The sequence below is a fragment of the Egretta garzetta genome, unplaced genomic scaffold (genome assembly GCF_000687185.1).
Source record: "Egretta garzetta isolate BGI_Z169 unplaced genomic scaffold, ASM68718v1 scaffold781, whole genome shotgun sequence".
NCBI lineage: Eukaryota > Metazoa > Chordata > Aves > Pelecaniformes > Ardeidae > Egretta > Egretta garzetta.
In genome coordinates this window covers 260,091-279,496 of record NW_009258579.1, presented here as the reverse complement: position 1 = coordinate 279,496, position 19,406 = coordinate 260,091, and the positions used below count along the sequence as shown (strand labels likewise).

The following is a 19,406-nucleotide window of genomic DNA, read 5'->3' as shown; positions in this document are numbered from 1 at the left end:
GTTATCAATTCAGAATTTTAACCAGACTGTTTATTTTCATTTTATTCCACTTTCACGTGTCTTTTCCATCTCTGTTTATTATTACTGCTAGTGTTGCAATTATCCTAAGAAACAGTTGTTTGATGTTATCCTTTTAATCTTAAGAGCTGCTTTGGTATTAAATGATAAAGGCAAAACAATCACAATTCAACTAAGTCAGTGGGAAAACCTCACTGAATTCAGAAAAGACAGGATTTCATTCAAAGCTAGACCTTGGATTAAATGCGAAAATTCCTCGGGGCATTTGGGTGCAGTCAGTCCTTTTCCTAAAGGATTAACTTTTGACTGCCATTAGTCAACACTTAAATGTTTCAGAAATTACCTCAGATCACTAAAGTAATGAGAGGATTTAAAGGACCTGTTTCTTAGTAATTTGTGAAGGAAAGCATGAGATCCTGAAAAAAAGCACGTAGAGATCTAATTCTTCTGAAAAGTAAGACCAATTTAAAAAAAAAATAATCATTCATTCTCTCTTTAGCTCAAGTTTATAGGCATGTATCTTAGCACACACATGTTGCAGTACTCAATGGTGTAGCTTTGCGCTAGAGAAATATTTTGCCATAGAGAAATATTACATACAATGATCAGATGCACAAAACAGTCATCACAGATACTGCTAAGAACTTATTTATTTATTTATTTATTTTAAAAGTTGAACCCCACTGGAGTTAATTGAACATTAATACAGTTCTGAGTTATTGTGAAAGTCTATCAGGATGTTTTAGGCCAGAACCTGGTACTTGTGTTGTTGATATCCACACTTTCCTCAGAAGTCTCCTTCTGACCACTCTCAGTCCCTCTTGTCTTTTAAATATGCTGGTCTGTGCCTCTGTGGCTGTAGACCATGATAGCCCTGCTCCAGTAACATAGCTGGAGTTCACTTTAGCCACTAAATCAGTCTTGTCTTAGTGGTTAATCATGAGTCACACAAAAACAAAAGAAGCAGTTCTGAGATTTCATTCTTTAGGAGTTAATTTCAGCCTTTATAATCCATTTGTTACATGAAAGAGAGCACAAAAATTCTTTTTCACTATATGTCATTTCTCATTTAAAGTAACAAAAAGTAAGTTTTGTCTTAAATATTGTGACTTCCTAATAGAAAGGTATGTTCTGAAACAACCAGTACTGTAAACATTAGCACAGAGCACACGCACCAATGGTAGTTAAATCCTGGCTTTAGAAACTGCAGTTCACAACCAAGCTCTTCAAAAGCCCATCTATTTATGTTCCAAATGAAGGAAATTAAGAAGGTGATTTCAAATGTGTTAGATGTACAAACTAACTGCAATGTGATTTCCTAGTACCAAATATGCATGGGTATGTAAGTAATATTGAACAAATATTTAATGGAAATAACAAAATCAAGGCATGGCAGTGAAACTTCTAGGTTACATAGCATCAAGGAAGGACAAGATTCTAAACTGCTGAGCGTATAGGATTTCCAGTTTGTGATGTTCAAATATAACATTAAGGAATAAAAAGCACAAAATTGATACTCTTTGCGTCCAAAATTTGAAGTGTTTTCTTCCCATTATGCATGACAGTTATTTATGAGCCCAGAACTTCACTTGAGTCACTACAGAATCATCTATTTCGTCCCCACCCAGTTTAACCAAGCATAGTTCATTGTGGTACTTTTTCTTCTAACCAGGAATGATTGACTTCTGAATATGGTGACATTGTGATTTGCTCCACGAATACTTTCTAAAGCACGCTCTATAGCTGCCTTGGAGTGAAGAACAACAAGTAAGCCAAAAGTGGAATATGACCTTCTGTTTCTATGTAGCACTCCTTTACCGGGGGTAAGACACCAACCAATGCCTTCAGTATTGAGAAATGAAGATTAAAACATGTAGCTAAATCTATCTCTAGGATAATTTTATCCATCTGGGAGTATTTTGTCCAGGTAGATAAAAAATAGGACATTGCATTAGTCTATTAAGCTTTCCAGCTTCTGTTCACAACATGAAACAATATACTTACCTGTTCATACAGCTTACTGCATTACTCACCTTGGCCCAATAACATCTAGCACGAACCCCACACTACTCCCACTGAACCCTCATGTTCTTAGAGGCTTTGTCCTCCACCCAAAACTTTTTAATAGTACAGGCACTTGAACATGTTGCCACAGGGTAAGCTTACAGACCACTAGATTCTCCAAAAATATTTTTAATTTTGCATGGTCTTTCTCTCAGCTAAATGGAAAGTAGCTTATCCTTCACTGGAAGCGTGTTAAGCCACTCGATATTTATCATAGGATATAGTGTATAGGAGTATATTGTGGTGATGTCAGTTGGGCTGAAGTGGAGGTTAGGGGTATGCAGGACTGGGGTGCAGCTCTGTACCTTTCATGCTCGGACCCGAATCTGCTGAACTTGTGCTAGGGGTTGCAACATACTCGCAGAATTCAGAAAAGTTGAAGGAGAGCCAACGTATACTCTCCTATCTCACCTTATCACACACTAAGAAAATCACCCTTCATTTTTGAGGACTTGCTTAATAAGACAAAGTAATAGTCACAGCAAACCCTCCATACTCCAACTGAAAAAGAGACATTGGCAGCATATGAAGGGATTCAAGCTGCTTTGGAAGTGATTGATACAGAAGCACAGCTCCTTCCAGCACCCCAACTGCCAGTGCTGGGCTGGATGTTCAAAGGGAAGGGCCCCTGTACATATCACGCAACTGATGCTACGTGGAGGAAGTGGGTCACACTGATCACATAGCAGGCTCAAATAGGAAACCCCAGTCGCCCAGGTATCTTGAAAGTGATCATGGACTGGCCAGAAGGCAAAGATTTTGGAATATCGCCAGAGGAGGAGGTGGCACGTGCTGAAGAGGCCCCACTGTATAATAAATTACCAGAAAAAGAGAAGTAATATGCCCTGTTCACTGAAGGGTTCTGCTGCCTTGTGGGAAAGCACTGGAGGTGGAAGGCTGCTGTACAGTCCTATACGACAAACTGCTGAAGGAGAAGGGGAATGGAGTCAGTTGGCAAAGGTGAAAGCCATCCAGCTTGCTTTAGATATTGCTGAATGAGAAAAAGTGCCAGTGCTCTATCTCTATACTGACTCATGGATGGTGGCAAATGCCCTGTGGGGGTGGTTGCAGCAATCGAAGCAGAGCAATTAGCAATGCAGAGGCACACCCATCTGGGCTGCTGTGTTGTGGCAAGATATTGCTGCCCGGGTAGAGAATCTGGCTGTAAAAGTATGTCACACAGACACTCACATACCCAAGAGTCGGGCCACTGAAGAACATCAAAACAACCAGCAGGTGGATCAGGCTGCTAAGATTGAAATGGCTCAGGTGGATCTGGACTGGCAACATAAGGGTGAATTATTTATAGCTCAGTGGGCCCATGAAACCTCAGGCCACCAAGGAAGAGATGCAACATACAGATGGACTCGTGATCAAGGGGTGGACTTGACCACAGACACTATTGCACAGATTATCCATGAATGTGAAACATGCACTGCAATCAAGCAAGCCAAGCAGGGAAAGCCTCTCTGGTATGGAGGACAGTGGCTGAAATATAAATATGGGGAGGCCTGGCAGATTGGTTATATCACACTCCCACAAACCCGCCATGGCAAGTGCTACGTGCTCACCATGGTGGAAGCAAACACAGGATGGCTGGAAACGTACCCTGTGCCCCATGCCACTGCCCGGAACACTATCCTGGGCCTTGAAAAGCAAGTCCTATGGTAACACAGCACCCCAGAGAGAATTGAGTCAGACAACGGGACTCATTTCTGAAACAGTCTCATAGAAAAATGGGCCAAAGAGCATGGCATTAAGTGGGTCTATCACATCCCCTGTCATGCACCAGCCTCCGGGAAAGATGAACGATACAACAGACTGTTAAAGACTACACTGAGAGGAATGGGCGCTGGGACATTCAAGCACTGGGATACACATTTAGCAAAGGCCACCTGGTTAGTCAACACTAGAGGATCTGCCAACCGAGCTGGCCCTGCCCGATCAAACCTCTTACATATCGTAGAAGGGCATAAAGTTCCTGTAGTGCATGTAAAAATATGCTGGGGAAGACAGTCTGGGTTACGCCTGCCTCAGGCAAAGGCAAACCCATCTGTGGGATTGCTTTTGCTCAAGGACCTGGCTGCACTTGGTGGATGGTGTGGAAGGATGGGGAAGTCTGATCTGTACGTCAAGAGGATTTGATTTTGGGTGAAAACAGCCAATCACCTAAGTTGTATGATGTTAACTGCTGTATAATACCGTATGTCATCACTTTCATGACTGCTATATGCCTTATCAATGATATTACTGTAAGAGTCATCCAGATTGATGAAGAATGAACTCTGATAGAACCAGACAAGCGCAGTGGTGATGGAACCAGAACTGGCTTCAGCATGCAACAACCCAACACAACACACCATCTCTCCTGCCCTGAAAGACTGTTACAACAGATGGAACCCGAGGTCATGGACTAAATGAACTCAACAGACATTTCAGAGGGATGGCCTATAGACTAAAGGAATGATATCTGTGTGTTTATATCAGAAGACAAGAAAACTGGTGGTGATTAATTGGAATGTAATGGAAAGCATGGGACCTGGGCATGATGTAGATGGTATAGAATTAGGGGTGGATACTGTCCTGGTTTCGGCTTGGATAGAGTTAATTTTCTTTCTAGTATCTGGTATAGTGCTGTGTTTTGGATTTAGGATGAGAATAATGTTAATAACACACTGATGTTTTAGTTGTTGCTAAGCAGTCGAGTACTTTTCAGCTTCTCATATTGGCCTGCCAATAAGAAGGCTGGAGGTGCACAAGAAGCTGGGAGGGGGCACAGCCAGGACAGCTGACCCAAACTGGCCAAAGGGCTATTCCATACCATATGATGTCACGGTCAGTATAGGTCAGTATAGAAGCTGGGGGGGTAGTTGGCCAGAGCATGGCCACTGCTCAAGGACGGGACGAGCATTGGTTGATTGGTGGTGTGCAACTGTTTTTCTCGTTTGCATCACTTGTCTTTTTTGGGTTTTATTTCTCTCTCTTTTTGTTATTTTCCTTTTCATTACATTTATTATTACATTTATTATTACTGTTGTTATTATTATTATTATTATTTTTCAATTATTAAACTGTTCTTATCTCAACCCACAAGTGTTCTCACTTTTACTCTTCTAATTCTCTTCTCCATCCCACCAGGGGTGTGCGTGTGCGCATGTGTGAGCGAGCAGCCATGTGGTGCTTAGCTGGTGGCTGGAGCTAAACCATGACAAACTTGAAGTTATTTTTAACCTCACAAGGAGATCTGAGTTACTGCCAGCCTCTTTTAGTCGGCTTTCAGCAAACTTTGAAAATATCATACGTGCTTTCTCCTTGTCCTGTTACAACTATTTAAGGGAACTATTAGCAGAAACAGAAATCTCCACTGATATTTTTATATCTGAGCTGTAGGCAGACACTGGAAAATTGTGTTTCCACTATGCATCTATAAGCAAGCTTAAATACACTACTATTTAGTGATGAAATTAGAGTGCCAGTTCTCAAAGTGTACCCATATATATACCTCTGTGCGTGTATAGAAACCTCCACATATTAACTCAACTTTTGAGCCCCAAGAAGAAAACCATTGTGGATATGAATAAAAGTAATTGTTATTTAAATCCCCCACTACAGCTTGAACAAGATGATCCAGCTTTTAATTGTGGAAAATACAGGGGAGGCAGACAATCAGCTGATGCTAAAAGGTGTGGCAACCCTAGTGATTTCAATGTTGCATCCAGTAAAATTGGCTGGGGATCTGTACCATATTTTACTTAACACAACGTGACCTAGAAAAGACATGGGCAATTCAGTTCTTACCTAAGCAAACTCCCACTTAAGGAGCCACAGGATAGTTACAACAATTTTAGGTACAAGACTGCTGTTTGTGTCAACAAAAAGGCAGACAACTACAGCAGCGTACAGATTAGCTGAGTTCTGGCATTCGCATCTTAACAGTAGAGTCCCATGTCATTCAAAAAGGCCTTTTGCTGCTCAAGCACAACAAACATTGTTGAAGGACATCTTTTGTTCAGGTACACATGGCTAGAGACTGTTATTGCCCAAATAACATTTTTCAGTACCTGCTGGGATCTCAGGATGGCAGCATCAATCTCATCCACCTTCTGAGAGATCGTGTCACTCACTAATCTGTAACGTTCATTGTCCTCTGTTATCATCTTGTCAAGCCCCTCTCTGGCCCTCCACGGCACCAGCTCCAGGAAGGCACTGCCAACTTCATTCAGAGTGTCCAGTAAGCCTTTGTTGTTCTTTGCTTCTTTTTTCAACTCCTGAAAAACGCCATTTAAAGTAAACATGCTAGCATACAAGCTGAACACACACAGCTTACACATTTTTTTATTCTTTCAACTACTCCATGAGTCGAGAACTGAAATGTTTTCCATGCAAACCAAAAGGATAAATTAGCACACTTATTTTCAGTTCAGTTCTATTAGCTTTTGATAACTGTAAGCTGTTTGGCAGAAAAGTGGGTGATTCTTGAAGAGAATTTTCTAGACAGCGTATCTTAAATCTATTTCTTCAGTCAGTATGACAGTCCAAAATTCTTTCTAATTTTCTAAGAGTTGTCAGCACTTAATGAAGCAACCAAAGAAAATAAAACTAACAGGTATTCTTTGTAACCTGCAACTCCAAAAGGAACCAAATCACCAGCAAGTGAGACCAGGCATGCAATAAAGCAAAAGATGATGATTTCAAGTGATTTCTTGAGTAAGCAATGACTGGATTAAATTCCAATCAAATCATCACACAATGCTTCAGGTCCGAGTTTCCACCTGTAGAGAACCCCCCAACACCCTGTTTCATTTGGTTTTATATATGTAAGAAATTTACTGGAAAGGCTTTTTTTTTTTTAGCTTCCCCTCCCTCAACATTGTCTGCACCATCCAGATTATACTACAATTTTTCTTTTGAAATAAATATGGTTAAACAAGATTAGTAATATGTATTTTCAATGCTGACTCTTTTCATACTTTACAGGATTTTATCCATGTCACAACTAAAGAACCAAAATAACTTTGTTTGACAACTTGAGAATTTTCCCAGGATTAGGTAGCTGCTTGAATAAAAAGGAAATGTTGTGCTTCTCTTGTGCTAAAAATAAACCTCAGCCCAATTTCATAAGTGATTATAACAGATGGCTCCGGAAAGCGAGTTTGATTCTTAACTACTGTTACATTTAGTTAAATGATCTGATGCCAAAATTATTTATTCACAAAACAACTTAATGCCAAACGTAAATTAACACAAAGCCTAGCTGAATCATACAGCAATAAATAATTCACAGGTTCTAAAACCTACTTTTTGTCTTTCTTGTACTTGGCTTAATTCTTCACCCTTTGGTATTTGAGTTTCATATGAGAGTAACTCCACCTCCACTTCGTCAAGCCATTTAGAGAGTTCCTCGTGAGTTGAGTGCAGTTGGCCTGCAAGCTGCAGAGCCCGCTCTAAGGTCTTGGATACATCAGAACTCAATTTTGTAATGTCCTTATATCTCACTTTAATGCCTTCCAGTTTATCTTGAATTATTACAACTTCATCACCTAAAATACCAGAGGGATGTTATTTCCTGTGATCATAAATATTTAAAAGCAAAAAAACCCACAAGACCAACCAAACCCCAAATCCCAACCCCCAAAGAAATCTTACTATTTAACTTATAAAATAACCCAAACAAGATGACAAGGTCAATCCTCTACTGTTGTAAATTATCCTACCATCACTAAAGAGTCCACAGAGCTACAAAGTTTACCTCAGCTCAGGATCTGTCTTTCTGTCTTTTTTCTGCTTTACTAAACTATTAGAAAGTAAGGACTTAGATCCAGCATTTAACACAAATGTTCTTAAAAAAAAAATCCACCCTTAAATTCATAATACTTACAAAAGCCAAAAAAACCCCACCCCAAACTATAAAGGGGTTACTGAAAATGGGAAGAAAAAAAATCAACAAAATACTAGCTAGATTTTCAGTTACAGTAGTATTTGACATCACTGTACACCCTCATTACTATCATTCTGAAACACAACTCAAAAGGCTAAAATAAAAACAACCTACTGAAATTTATTACTGTATATTCAGATTTCATTAGAGACGATGCATAATGTCTAAGTTTGGAACAGAAAAGGATACTCCCCCGCCCTCAACCACATGTGTGTCTTAGTAAGAGTTCAAGTACTGGAAAATCTGGACAGGTGTTGATCTACAGAACAGACACGTTGTGTACAACTGGAATGCAACTTTTCCCACTGTATTAGCTCCAGTGGATGAAGCTTTCCTCTTGCAGTAAAAGGTAGTCTAATATCTCGTTCATCTGTGGATGCCTACAGGGAATTCACTGCGTCCACTGCCAAACAGCCCTCCATTATGAGTAATGTCCATAACTTGCTATTAGGAATGGAATGCAGGTTCACTAAAATAATTTTCCACTAAAAATAATAAAGGATTCAAGGGCCAAATTCTCTACAGGCAAAAAAAGGACTTTTGCTCAGTTACATTAATAGTAAAATTGGCCCAAAAACATAACCTACTTTGACCTCAAACCTTTATTAAAATAAACGACTGTGACTGCTTTAACCAGCAAATATGGACTAATATTTACAAGTTCCCCTTTAATTTTCTCATATGCACTTAAAAGTACAAGAAAAAAAGCCTGGTGAATCATAGTTTTACATAAGCTCTCACCTGTTGTTTGCTTGAGAAGCTCTAAGCCATTTTGTATAGCTAAATCAACATTTTGTTTTCTAAGAAGAATCTCTTCCTGAAGATCCTAAGTGAAAAGGCCATTTGTGTTAGCACAGACATAACAAGTTATATTACTTTTATTTGGGATAAGCATATTGCCATTTAAAACAAAATATACTAATGAAAAATAAATGAAATATAAATAAAATTTAAAAATGAATTAAAAATAATAAATTAACAGAAATCAAAATACCAGTAGTTCAGAGTGCTGTTTCTCAAGTAATTCTGTGTTGCAATCTTGAACTGACAATTTGCTCAGTTTATCATGGATTTCATTCAGCCAGTTCATCAATTCAACTTCGTCCTCTCCAAAAATCTGAGCATTGCTGTAGGCTTGCTGGAGAAGTTCAGACCTGCTGTTGCTCTTCTCTTGAATCTCAATGTATCGGGCCTGAGAAGAATCTAGTTTTTCCTGCACCATATCTTTATCTTCCCTGGAGCTCATAGTCTTTAGAGACTGACCAGTGCTAATGGCCTGATGTAAACTCTTATTGTGAGCTAGGACATCATCTTCTAGGGCCTATATTTTTTTAAATAATGAAGAATAATGGAAAAGAAAATCAGAAAAACATAAAAGAAACGTAAGTGAAACTCAAAAAAACTGAACGAAAAAGGACATATTGTCAACGTAAACATATAAAACTCAAATTACAGAAAAAGAAAAATCAGTATGGTAAAACACAGGTGCACCGCAACAGCTTTGCCAGTTGTGTTGTACTTTGCAGAAGCATCTAATAAAAAGAATGACACAAGCAAGTGTGTGGTTTGTATCTTACTTTATGCTGAGAAATTTGCTGCTGCAGTTTGGAGGCCTGAGTTCCAATGGGTTCTGCATTTGCAAGCCTCTTCTCTGTGGCAGTCAGCCACTCCACCAGCGGCTCCAGAGCTTCATGGAACTGCTGCGCTACCACCAAGATGCCTTCCAACTGACGGTTCCTATCAACAAGCCAAGAGGAAGGTTATTTTTAGTCATTAAGTAAGCATGAAATAGTTAAAAAAAAATAAAGCCCCTTGAATCCTCTGCAAAAAAAGAAAAAAGGAAATAATTCTGTCTTGTTGTAGGAACCAGTCACCAAATGAAATAGAAATATATCCATGACACTCAATGAAAACCATGGTAAAGTAAAAATCAGCTGTCTGAAACTCTTTTAGCTAATTTGCAAATTTTACAAATAAAAAGAATATCACTCTATTCATATACTTTTTTGCTAAAAATAATTTAGCACTCAATTCAGCAAAACGTTGTTTATACCCAATTAGGATAGTTCTCCAGTTTCTAGCTGTCTTTAAGCATAGAGTTACATTCCCTTGACTAATATATATGTTTTAAAGTTAGGCAAAGGCTTTACTGAACCAGAACATATTGTCATGCTTCCTCAGCATTGTAAAATATCTTTAAGCATTTGTTCAATGATGTGAACAGAACTATTTGGCTCTACTTTTGCATCTCTTGTTCTGGCTAAAAGCTCTCAATTAAGTTAGCGAGACACATTAATAAAGCACAGGGACTTGACCTCCAAAATAAAAAAGCAGTATCTAAAATATTTCTCTTTCAGATTATTACATTTCAGAGAAGGCTCTTGATTACAGGAAGAGTCTTCTCTACAACGACTGCTGAACAAATTTCATTCAAGCAGACCTTTAAGAGATATTTGACATATGTGAAAAACATCACAACATCGTCTTTCGAATAGGGATCTCACTCCCAGTAAAAGCTATGTTTATACATGCTTCCCAAGGCTTATAAACAAGGTAGACTTGACACGCTTAACTACAGAACACTTAGTGAAGTACTCTACACAGTCTTCAAAATCATCCCCAAATCTCCTCTTCATTTCTAGAGACTGACCAAAGAAAAATGGAGACGAGCTTGTGGCTACTGTATGGCTTGGAAAAAGTTGCAATTTGATTTTTAATGAAATATCACTAGACTGGGAGAATAATATTACATTAAACATGACATTAACATTTACCAAGCTAATGAGTCAGATTCCTTCAATAAAAAGAAAGAAGGAAATAATGGCCTATTAGTGGTTGCTTCTACTAATTAAATAATCGTATTATTAGTATGAGGTAACAAAGAAGTTCAGAGTAAAGGAGCCTTAGAGATGCTCAGAAAGAACCAGAGACAACAGAGGTGAGTTCAACGCTACTCTAAGCATCCAGATCCAAAAACATCCATTTATTCTTCACTGTAAAGCTTCACTGTTCACTGAAATTCCTTTTCTTCAACTTTCCAAGTCCTTTCTTGTTCTCAGTGATACATCTTTTTCAGGCCACCTCTTACGTACACTGTTCTCTCTACTCTGAAGGAGGCTGTCCCTTTTCAAATCCCCACCCAGAAAACACATTCAGCAACCCTTTCAACACAGATTTCTTCAAAGACACTTTACAGTTCATAACTTTCCAGGTATTTTATACATCAACAACAACTCATAAATCTAAGTGTGTGTATACACAGACACTGTGTGTATGCTTTTCTGGGGTTTGTTTTGTCTTATTTTCAATTGGAACTTGAATCAGACTGCAATGTCTTTAAGAGAGCATTTTCAGTGTTGCTAGAATATACCTACATACTTTGATGGTCTTTTTTCTTCTTGAGAACTAAGGGAGCTCAACACGTTCCATAAGTACATCACAGCAACTGACAGTAAGAGGATCTCTTAAGTTGTAGAAACTAATTATATGGATGACACCAAACAGAAAAGAGGAAGAGTTGAGTGCCCCCTCTTTGCAGCAGCATGTCTGGATTTTGAAGTTCCAAGGGAACATCATTATTATTTAAGTGTAAAATTTGCACTTGATACTATGCAAAACAGTTCTTGCAACACGAAATTTGCATTCTAAGGAACTAACAGAGATAAAATATTCAGAAGATACATATGCAGTTAATCCTAGCAGACTGTAGCATCTTAGGTTAAACTTTCTTTAAAAGCTCATTTGGTCTGTTCAAGTCACTTCTCTCCACTTTTCCTTCAGAGGACCTATTATATCATCATCAAGACATGATAATGTAATGTAATGTAATAACAAGAATGATAGTACTTACAAGATTTCACACTATAGAGTTCCACATGCTGCTTCTAATCATCTATTACACGCTATGTCTACATTTTTCAAATCTAGAAAGAATTTCAAATACCTTGTTTCAGCTTTACTGAGCAATGCATCCCATCGACTATCCAGGAAACTCAACTGTTTCAAGATTTTCACTCTATCAGCAGGTTCTGCTGACTCTGCAATTTTCTCCCCTTCGCGCTTGATTACCTCAACGGTAGGCTTGCGGTCATCCAGCAACCTCTGGAGAAGCTACAGAGAAAGCAATCAGGCACCAGGTTATTAAGAAACATGGTAATAACACAAGTGTAAAACCAGAAGGAGCTAGATTTCTTGAAAACCTGTTAAAGCAAAAAAAGAAAAAGCAATGCCTATATTGTGAGGAAAGCGTGAATAATGATAATCAGAGAGAGAGACCACAACTTACCCACCCACCCACCCCAAACACATGCATGTTTTAATTTCTCAATTGTTTTGCTATGAACAGCAGAGTTTCACCAAGCCAAAACTCACTCCTTGATTTCTGTGGGGTAAGGATATGTGGCAGCCTGAAGAATGAACATAGAGAGGACAAAGGCCTATTTAATGCCATTGAGGGAAAAAAGCTATTTAGAGTATCTGAGACATTTTATAGGAACATTTTTGAGAAAGTTGCACGCCCTTCTAAGATTTGGCAACACAAAGATTAATTCTGATACATATATAGATAGGAAAAATAGATATAAAAACTGCTGTGTAATCGACTCATCACTTGTCTGAGATACAGTTGAGTTCACTGATCTAGTCCAGTAAATTAACTTCTCCATGAAGAACAAAACAGACTTCTGTCTTAAAATCCTCCCTTCCTCCATTGTCTAATTGCCTTTGGCAACATTAACATTTTGCCTCTGCAGATATCCTAACATGACAACCTGTACTGACTACAAGTTTGTATTAAATCTCTGGGTGGCAGTGGACCACGGAGTTCAACCGCATGGACTGTATGTTTCATGAGCTACATGATGGTTCCTCCTTCTATAACCATTATGAAAATTTGCAAAAGTTGACAGCACTGATAGCGCTTCTGCATTAGCACAGGCCATTTCCCAACAGCATTCCAACTAATTACCAACAACGATTAGATCACAATCAGGATCAAGAGCCAAGTATTTAAGACCATAATCTGCCATATTACCTTGTAATTATGACAATGACAATTAACTAGGTTCTATTTCCTGCTTTCTAAATGGCCAAACACTGGATTTTATGCTTTCTCTTTTTCCAATAGACCTTTAACAATCCTTTCCAGATAGTGTTAGTAATTCTAACTAGAGCTCAGATTGCAAAGTGTCACTTTTTATCTTACGTCCCAGAAGATGAGCACCTCTCCCAACCCTGGACAAATTCTTGAGTATTAAACAGATGGCTGCTTTAAACTCCTCAGCACTCTTCAGTGTAATATAATATACTTGAAAAGATTTTATGCTTTGCCAAAGACTGGGAATTTATTCTCATTAATCCAGTGGAAGGAGAGATATTCTGAACACATTTCACTTACTTTCTGTTCTTGTATTTGGGCCTTCACAACTTTGAATTCAGCAGATGGTGGTTTCTGATTAGCCACAAGGTCTTCTGTGTCAATGAGCCAGCTAAGCAGAGATTCAAGGGCATCCTGAAATCTCCCACAGTGAAGGAGGGCTTCCTGCAATTGTGCAGCACGCTGGGCAACCTGGAAAAAAAGTAGAGGACTGAACTGTACTCACCTTTTCTTTTTATTCCTGTGAAAAAAAGTAGCAAAAATCTGTAGAACATCTGGGAATATCACTAACAAACGCTCTCCTTTTCATAGCTATTCATAACAGCACTATGGCACAATTTAGCATTAATCTCTTGAGGCTACAGACATCCAATGAAAAGGAGAGGTTGACTCCCAGTAAATCAGACTGCTCTAATAGTTCCTTACAAGAGCTACTCCTGTTTTATATAGTTACAGTATTATGAAGTATACTGACAGAATGTTTGTGTTTCAGATGGTCTGTATTTTCTTTATGTATTTCCTTATATTTTCCTGAATGAGCCAGGAACTGCAAGTAGCAACTCTTAATAAGAGGCAATAATCCCTTCAAAGGGAAAAGAAATAGGAAAGGAGAAGGCAAACAGGTGAACCACGGGTGTTTGTAGTTCTGCTGCATCACTCCTTCAGGAAGACAGAGTGGAGGAAAATGAGTGCCATTTCTACTTCCCACCCTTTCCATTTTCCAGCAGCAGCTAATGCTGGAAGAGGACTCTTTAAAAGCACAGAAAATCATCTACAGCCAATTTTCCAAAGCAGTGGTACCTCCTGATGTCTCAAGCAATACCATCCTTAAGGTGCTACAGAGGAAACGCACCGCTAGTCATGCAAAGCTGGGCGGTATCACCGCTCTGTGCACTGCGCAGGTACAACAGTATACACAAACAAATACAACAGAGTGAAAAACGTGTGAATGGAGACTGAAGAACTACTTGAAAACAGCTGGGTACAAATGACATAGCTACCCTTCCCATGAATGTGTCACAACTCCAACCTCTTTGGCTTACCAAACTTCCCTGCTCTGCTTAAGCAGGAAGAAACACATAGTCCTAGAGGAGTCCTTCCTGAATAAAAGTCCAGGAAAGACCTACAGAAAGGCTGACAAAACCTTATGAATCATACTAATACCTCTGGCTACCAGTGATATAAATCTTATCCTCAGAATTACCAACAAAGCAATTGTGTAAAGTAATGTAATTCATATTCTTAGTGAGTATTTAATTTCCTGCATTTTGAAAAGACGTCAGCAAGCAAATAATCAAAAAGCAGAACACAACAAAAGCAGAAAAGTATACAGAATAACCACCTTCTTATTAAGAGTCTTCCATCGGGTGTTGACATCTTCAAGGTCATGTTCAAGGTTTTCTGTGTTGGTACTTTTAGCAGCACTTTGAATAAGGCCTTGACCCAACCAATTTACCTCCTGTTGTTTTACTTGCAGTGGTTCAATTTCTTCCTTCTGGAATACCTGCAGTTGAAATCCAAGACACACATGAAATATTGTCTTTTCTGACATAAAACGCATCTGGTGTTTACATACAGTATGCAACAAAAAAAATGCTGAAAATTGGTGTCTAGAAGAAAGGAAACCATTCCTCATCACCACCTTCCTAAAAAAAAAATTAATACAGCTAAACAGAATAGACGCAATCTAAACAGAGTAAATGCAATCCACCATAGAGGGAAAATTATGTACATTTCCATGAGTAGTTTTAGACAGCAAGGAAAGTGAGAGAGTGAAGGAGGGAGAGCTGGGGGGAGGGGGAATGGGAGAAAAAATAAAGAACTTCTAGAAACTCATCTATGTGTTTAATTGTCTATCTACAAAGTCTACCAAAAAATGGCACAGAAGGATTGTTAAGTTGTCCTAAAATAAATAAACAAACACACACAAAGAGAGACAACTGGGCATTTTTTTCCAAATTAGGACACAAGCAAAAGTTTGAAGTTAAAGAAGCAGTGAAGGAAGAGATACTTTAAGGTAGTTTTTTAGGAGAACATAATGGTAACAAGAGAGGAGGAGGCACTACAGATGCTGCTGAAACAGTATCCCAGCAGACGCCCAGGAGAATGGGTTTTCATTCAGAGGGATATTCCTGCAAATTACCAGGGCTTTGACCTTACCCAAACAGCAGTTTGAGCAATTTTCTGTTTGCTTTATTTTACTCTTTCAGGTATTTAAGCTTTTTCAGAGCCAGATTATTACCATTAGCAACAGCAATGTAAATCTCCATTTGTATTCAGCTGCATTAGGCTGCACTGACACCAGTGTCAATGAGATCAGAAAATGGCCTGAAGCCCCTGAATTAATTACACAGGCCAGTGAAAAATAACCAATGAATAAACAATGCTAAAGAATGCTCAACTTTTGACCCTAAACCCTTCTATTTCTATAGCAGCATTCAGCAACAGTTTTGGTGTACACTTAGTGCATTCAAAGCAACCTTTCTCAGCATCCAGAAAAGCAGGGATCACTTTGAACATACCAGTGACTCTCCTCTTTTGCACCAAACACAGCGTGGCAAGTGATTGCTTTTAAAGCAGCAGACCTCAGGTGGCTGAGCACGCTTCCAACTAGCTTGACAAGTCAATCTAGAAACCAGAGCAACTACATGGAACACGAGGGGTAAAATAAATTAAGCACCCCTAAGAATTTTGTTCTTACGGACAAAAAAAAAAAAAAAACCAAACCCCTGAACACTGTGAGTCTGTGGTTACATGAAAACTGAGAGAGTGCAACCAGCTGGCTGCTCCCAGAAAAACGCTTGTGTTTTTCTTGACTGTAGGGTAGGGAGGAGGCAGAATAATATTTCCACACAGAATCAATAACAAATTCTTCTTTTATGTGCCATAAAGCCTCATCTTTTGTGAGCAACGTCCTACCACAGAGAGGACTGATCTCCATAATCTGCCCTTTAAAAACGCATGCATTCTTTGCAGAGAGAAGCTTAAAATAAATTACAATTATTGCTGAGGCCAAAGTTTACCAGAACAACTTAGCAACAAAGCTTGAAGTATCTCAGATTTCAACCAGAGTGGGAAGAAAAAAATTACAGACCCGACGAACACCCTTTCCGTATTACAAAGCTTCACTTCTAACTCTCTTACCTCATCCACCACTCGCAAAGCACTGCAAGACCCTACGCTTGTAAAATACTACCGTAACGTCAGATCTGCTTTCTGGCACGCAAACGCAAAAGGCGGCTTTGAGAGGAGGCGGCAAGCCTTTAATCTGCCTGCTTTGGAAACCACAACGATCTGATACTGTCGCTTATACCTTGATGAGTAAGGCTGCTGGGGCTGAACACACGGGCTGTAGCTGCCCTGGAATGGCACTGCCTGTAACCACACCACAGCAGCACCCAGCGCCAACGCGGGTGCACAGAGGAGACGCTCCACATCAGGAGTAACAGGCACCAGCTGGGCGATAAATAACCCTGTGCCCCACACAGCTGGAAGCAATCGTTCCCTCTCAGAATTTGCCCCTAGTTCCTTTTCTGAACCGACCATTTCACCTATTTCGGACATCCCATGCGTGCTATGCAAATGACACCGATCACTGTGTCTGCTGAATTAATACAAAAATGACATTTTCGCAATGACAGCTAAACTTAAAAGAGTGCTTTAGACAATATCTTTAAGGCTTCATTATAAGCATTTCACAAATCTATGGATTTTTTTTTTTTTAATTACCTTGTTAGACAATAGGCCATTGCAGACTGTATCCAAGGTTTCTTGGATGCCAGTAGTCCAGACACTGCCTTTACTTCTCCCTGGGATAGCTTTTGGACAGTTTACAGTACTATCTAATTCAAGCTGTGGAACAGAAAATGCCATTTCATTTGAGCCTGTACACGCTACACAGGATTCCTCTGTATCAGATAAAATCTCGTATTTTGCTAAATCCAAGTCACAAGTATTTACAGCAACATTTGCATAATAAACATCTACATGATGACATGCATCATCCACATAATCCTCTACTGTTGTCACTCGTGTTTTAGTTTTTTCATGAACTTCATACACATTTTCATTTTTGTCGAGGGAAATACTTGTTCCATTGCTTTGAAGATCTTCATGCGACAGAGTTTTCTCTTTGAAACCTTGTAAGTGAGAGTATTTCCCCCCCATCTCTTCCTGATCGCTCTCACATGTCTGTGCGTTGCTTTGTTTTACTTTTCCAGAGGGCGAAATGTCACACAAAGCCAATCTGCAGCTTTCTTTGACCGGGACACTACTGTTTGCAAGCAGTGGGGTTTGCTGCTCTCTGCAAGCTGCTGGGAAATATGGTCTGAACTGACCTACTGCATGGATATCTTCTGCAGAAGATAAGCTTTGTGTTTGAGCTTGCTCCCCTGCTAACAGCGTATCTTGTTTTTCTTCCCTTTCTGTTGGAGGGCTGCATAAACCAGAATCATCATCTTCCGAGGTAAGAGAATTCGTACCCCATTTGCATCTGCCTGATCTAGCTGTATCTGACATATCAGCAGTTTCATTAAAGGAGCATTCACTTTTATTCGTGTAATCCGAAAAGTTGGGCGGAACAAACATTCTCCACGATCGCCTATGCTCCTTCTTTTCTGTGTGAGACTTTGCTTTAGGTAATCCAGCTGTCCGAATTATATCACTGTTCAGTTTGAGAGCATCAAAGATCATTTTTTCATCTAACTTGTTAGCTTCACGGCTTCGGAGCTCAAAAACACTGGAAGAAGTAAGGGCACCATTGGAGCACAAAGTGCTGATGTCCAGTGTTCTGTGACTGTAGGGTAAGGTCCGGTCCGTGAAATGCCTCGAGGAGAGGCTGCCCTTGGAGCCCGAATCGATCTGTTCATTCAGCCGCACAGTGTCATAGATGGACCTCTGGGGAACGTAGCAGTCCTCAATATTTAGATCTTCGTCTTCTTCCCCTTTGCCAACACAAGGAGGATTCTGACGTAGACAGTCTGGCCTGCTAAGCGGCTTCCCCATCCTGAAAGTATTCGCAGAAGTACACTACTACTATACCTCCGTTTTCATGGATACAGGGAAAACATTTAAAAAACACTAGCGCTCTGAAGAATTATAGTAAAGTTGCCCTTAGCGTAAGATGCATAGATACAAAATATACATCATAACTTATGAGGTGGCTGAGGTCATTCATAATCAGTGCATCAGTTTAAATGCCAACTTTACCTGGATGTGAGGTTCTCCCCCCCCCCTCTAAAATATAAAGTGCTTCAGTAATAAAGTAAGAGAAATCTTCCAATGTCACAGAAAAACGAAGTATAGCAAAACCCAGCAGTGGCTCAAATATTTCAAATGCTCCATGGAAGGCTTCGTTTACTTTTCCAGGTCAGAATCTCTATCTGAAATCTCCGGATTAAGCCTTCCAAATGAACAAGCGTTACAGAAGGCAGCACATTATCTTCTATAGGTGATGGCTTAACTGTAATCCATTTAACTGACTTGCAGAGTCCCATCTCCTTTATAAATAAAACATGGTGCGGCAGCTTAAAAAAGACAGAATCCACAGTGGCTGTTGTACGGTCCAGACCAAGGCACCGAGAAAATCTTGGGGTTTGGGGGGCGGGAGAAATAAGTTAAATCCAGAACAGACAGAACGATAAACCAGCCCTTTACTTTTTTGGCAGTAGCTATAAATAACCTTGATCCGAAAGGCAGCTTATCCTCCTCTTGTACCAGGCTCGTCCGTGGTGCCTCCACAAGTCGCACAGGAAAACATCACTTCCCAGCAGCCAAGCCAACGCGTCCTCCGAGCAGCCAGTCGGAAAACAAACGTTTCAGACCCATTCTCCCAACGCCATCCTGGAGAGCTGTTTAAGGCAACTGCAGAGCCGAGCAAGCGCGGCGTGTCCCCCCGAAGGCACGGCAGGGGTACATTCGGCAGGGCCCGGCCACAGGCAGCAGCGAGCGCGCTGCCCGCGCTCCTTCCTCCTCATCTCCCAAGCGCCGCTGCGAGGAGGGCAGCGAAGGAGG

At 39.9% G+C, this 19,406-nt stretch overlaps 1 protein-coding gene across 1 annotated transcript in view; it reads right to left on the bottom strand.

The window, feature by feature from the left end:
- The window catches only part of LOC104134416 (dystonin), a 111,172-nt gene that overhangs the window by 57,031 nt on the left and 34,735 nt on the right, over window positions 1-19,406 (bottom strand). The window contains exons 23-30 of the mRNA XM_035903398.1: window positions 14,737-14,898; window positions 13,416-13,586; window positions 11,964-12,130; window positions 9,598-9,757; window positions 9,015-9,341; window positions 8,762-8,846; window positions 7,381-7,622; window positions 6,144-6,350 (exon numbers count right to left, since the gene is read on the bottom strand). Of these exons, the coding sequence (XP_035759291.1) occupies window positions 6,144-6,350; window positions 7,381-7,622; window positions 8,762-8,846; window positions 9,015-9,341; window positions 9,598-9,757; window positions 11,964-12,130; window positions 13,416-13,586; window positions 14,737-14,898 (1,521 nt within the window). The remainder of the gene's footprint in view (window positions 1-6,143; window positions 6,351-7,380; window positions 7,623-8,761; window positions 8,847-9,014; window positions 9,342-9,597; window positions 9,758-11,963; window positions 12,131-13,415; window positions 13,587-14,736; window positions 14,899-19,406) is intronic.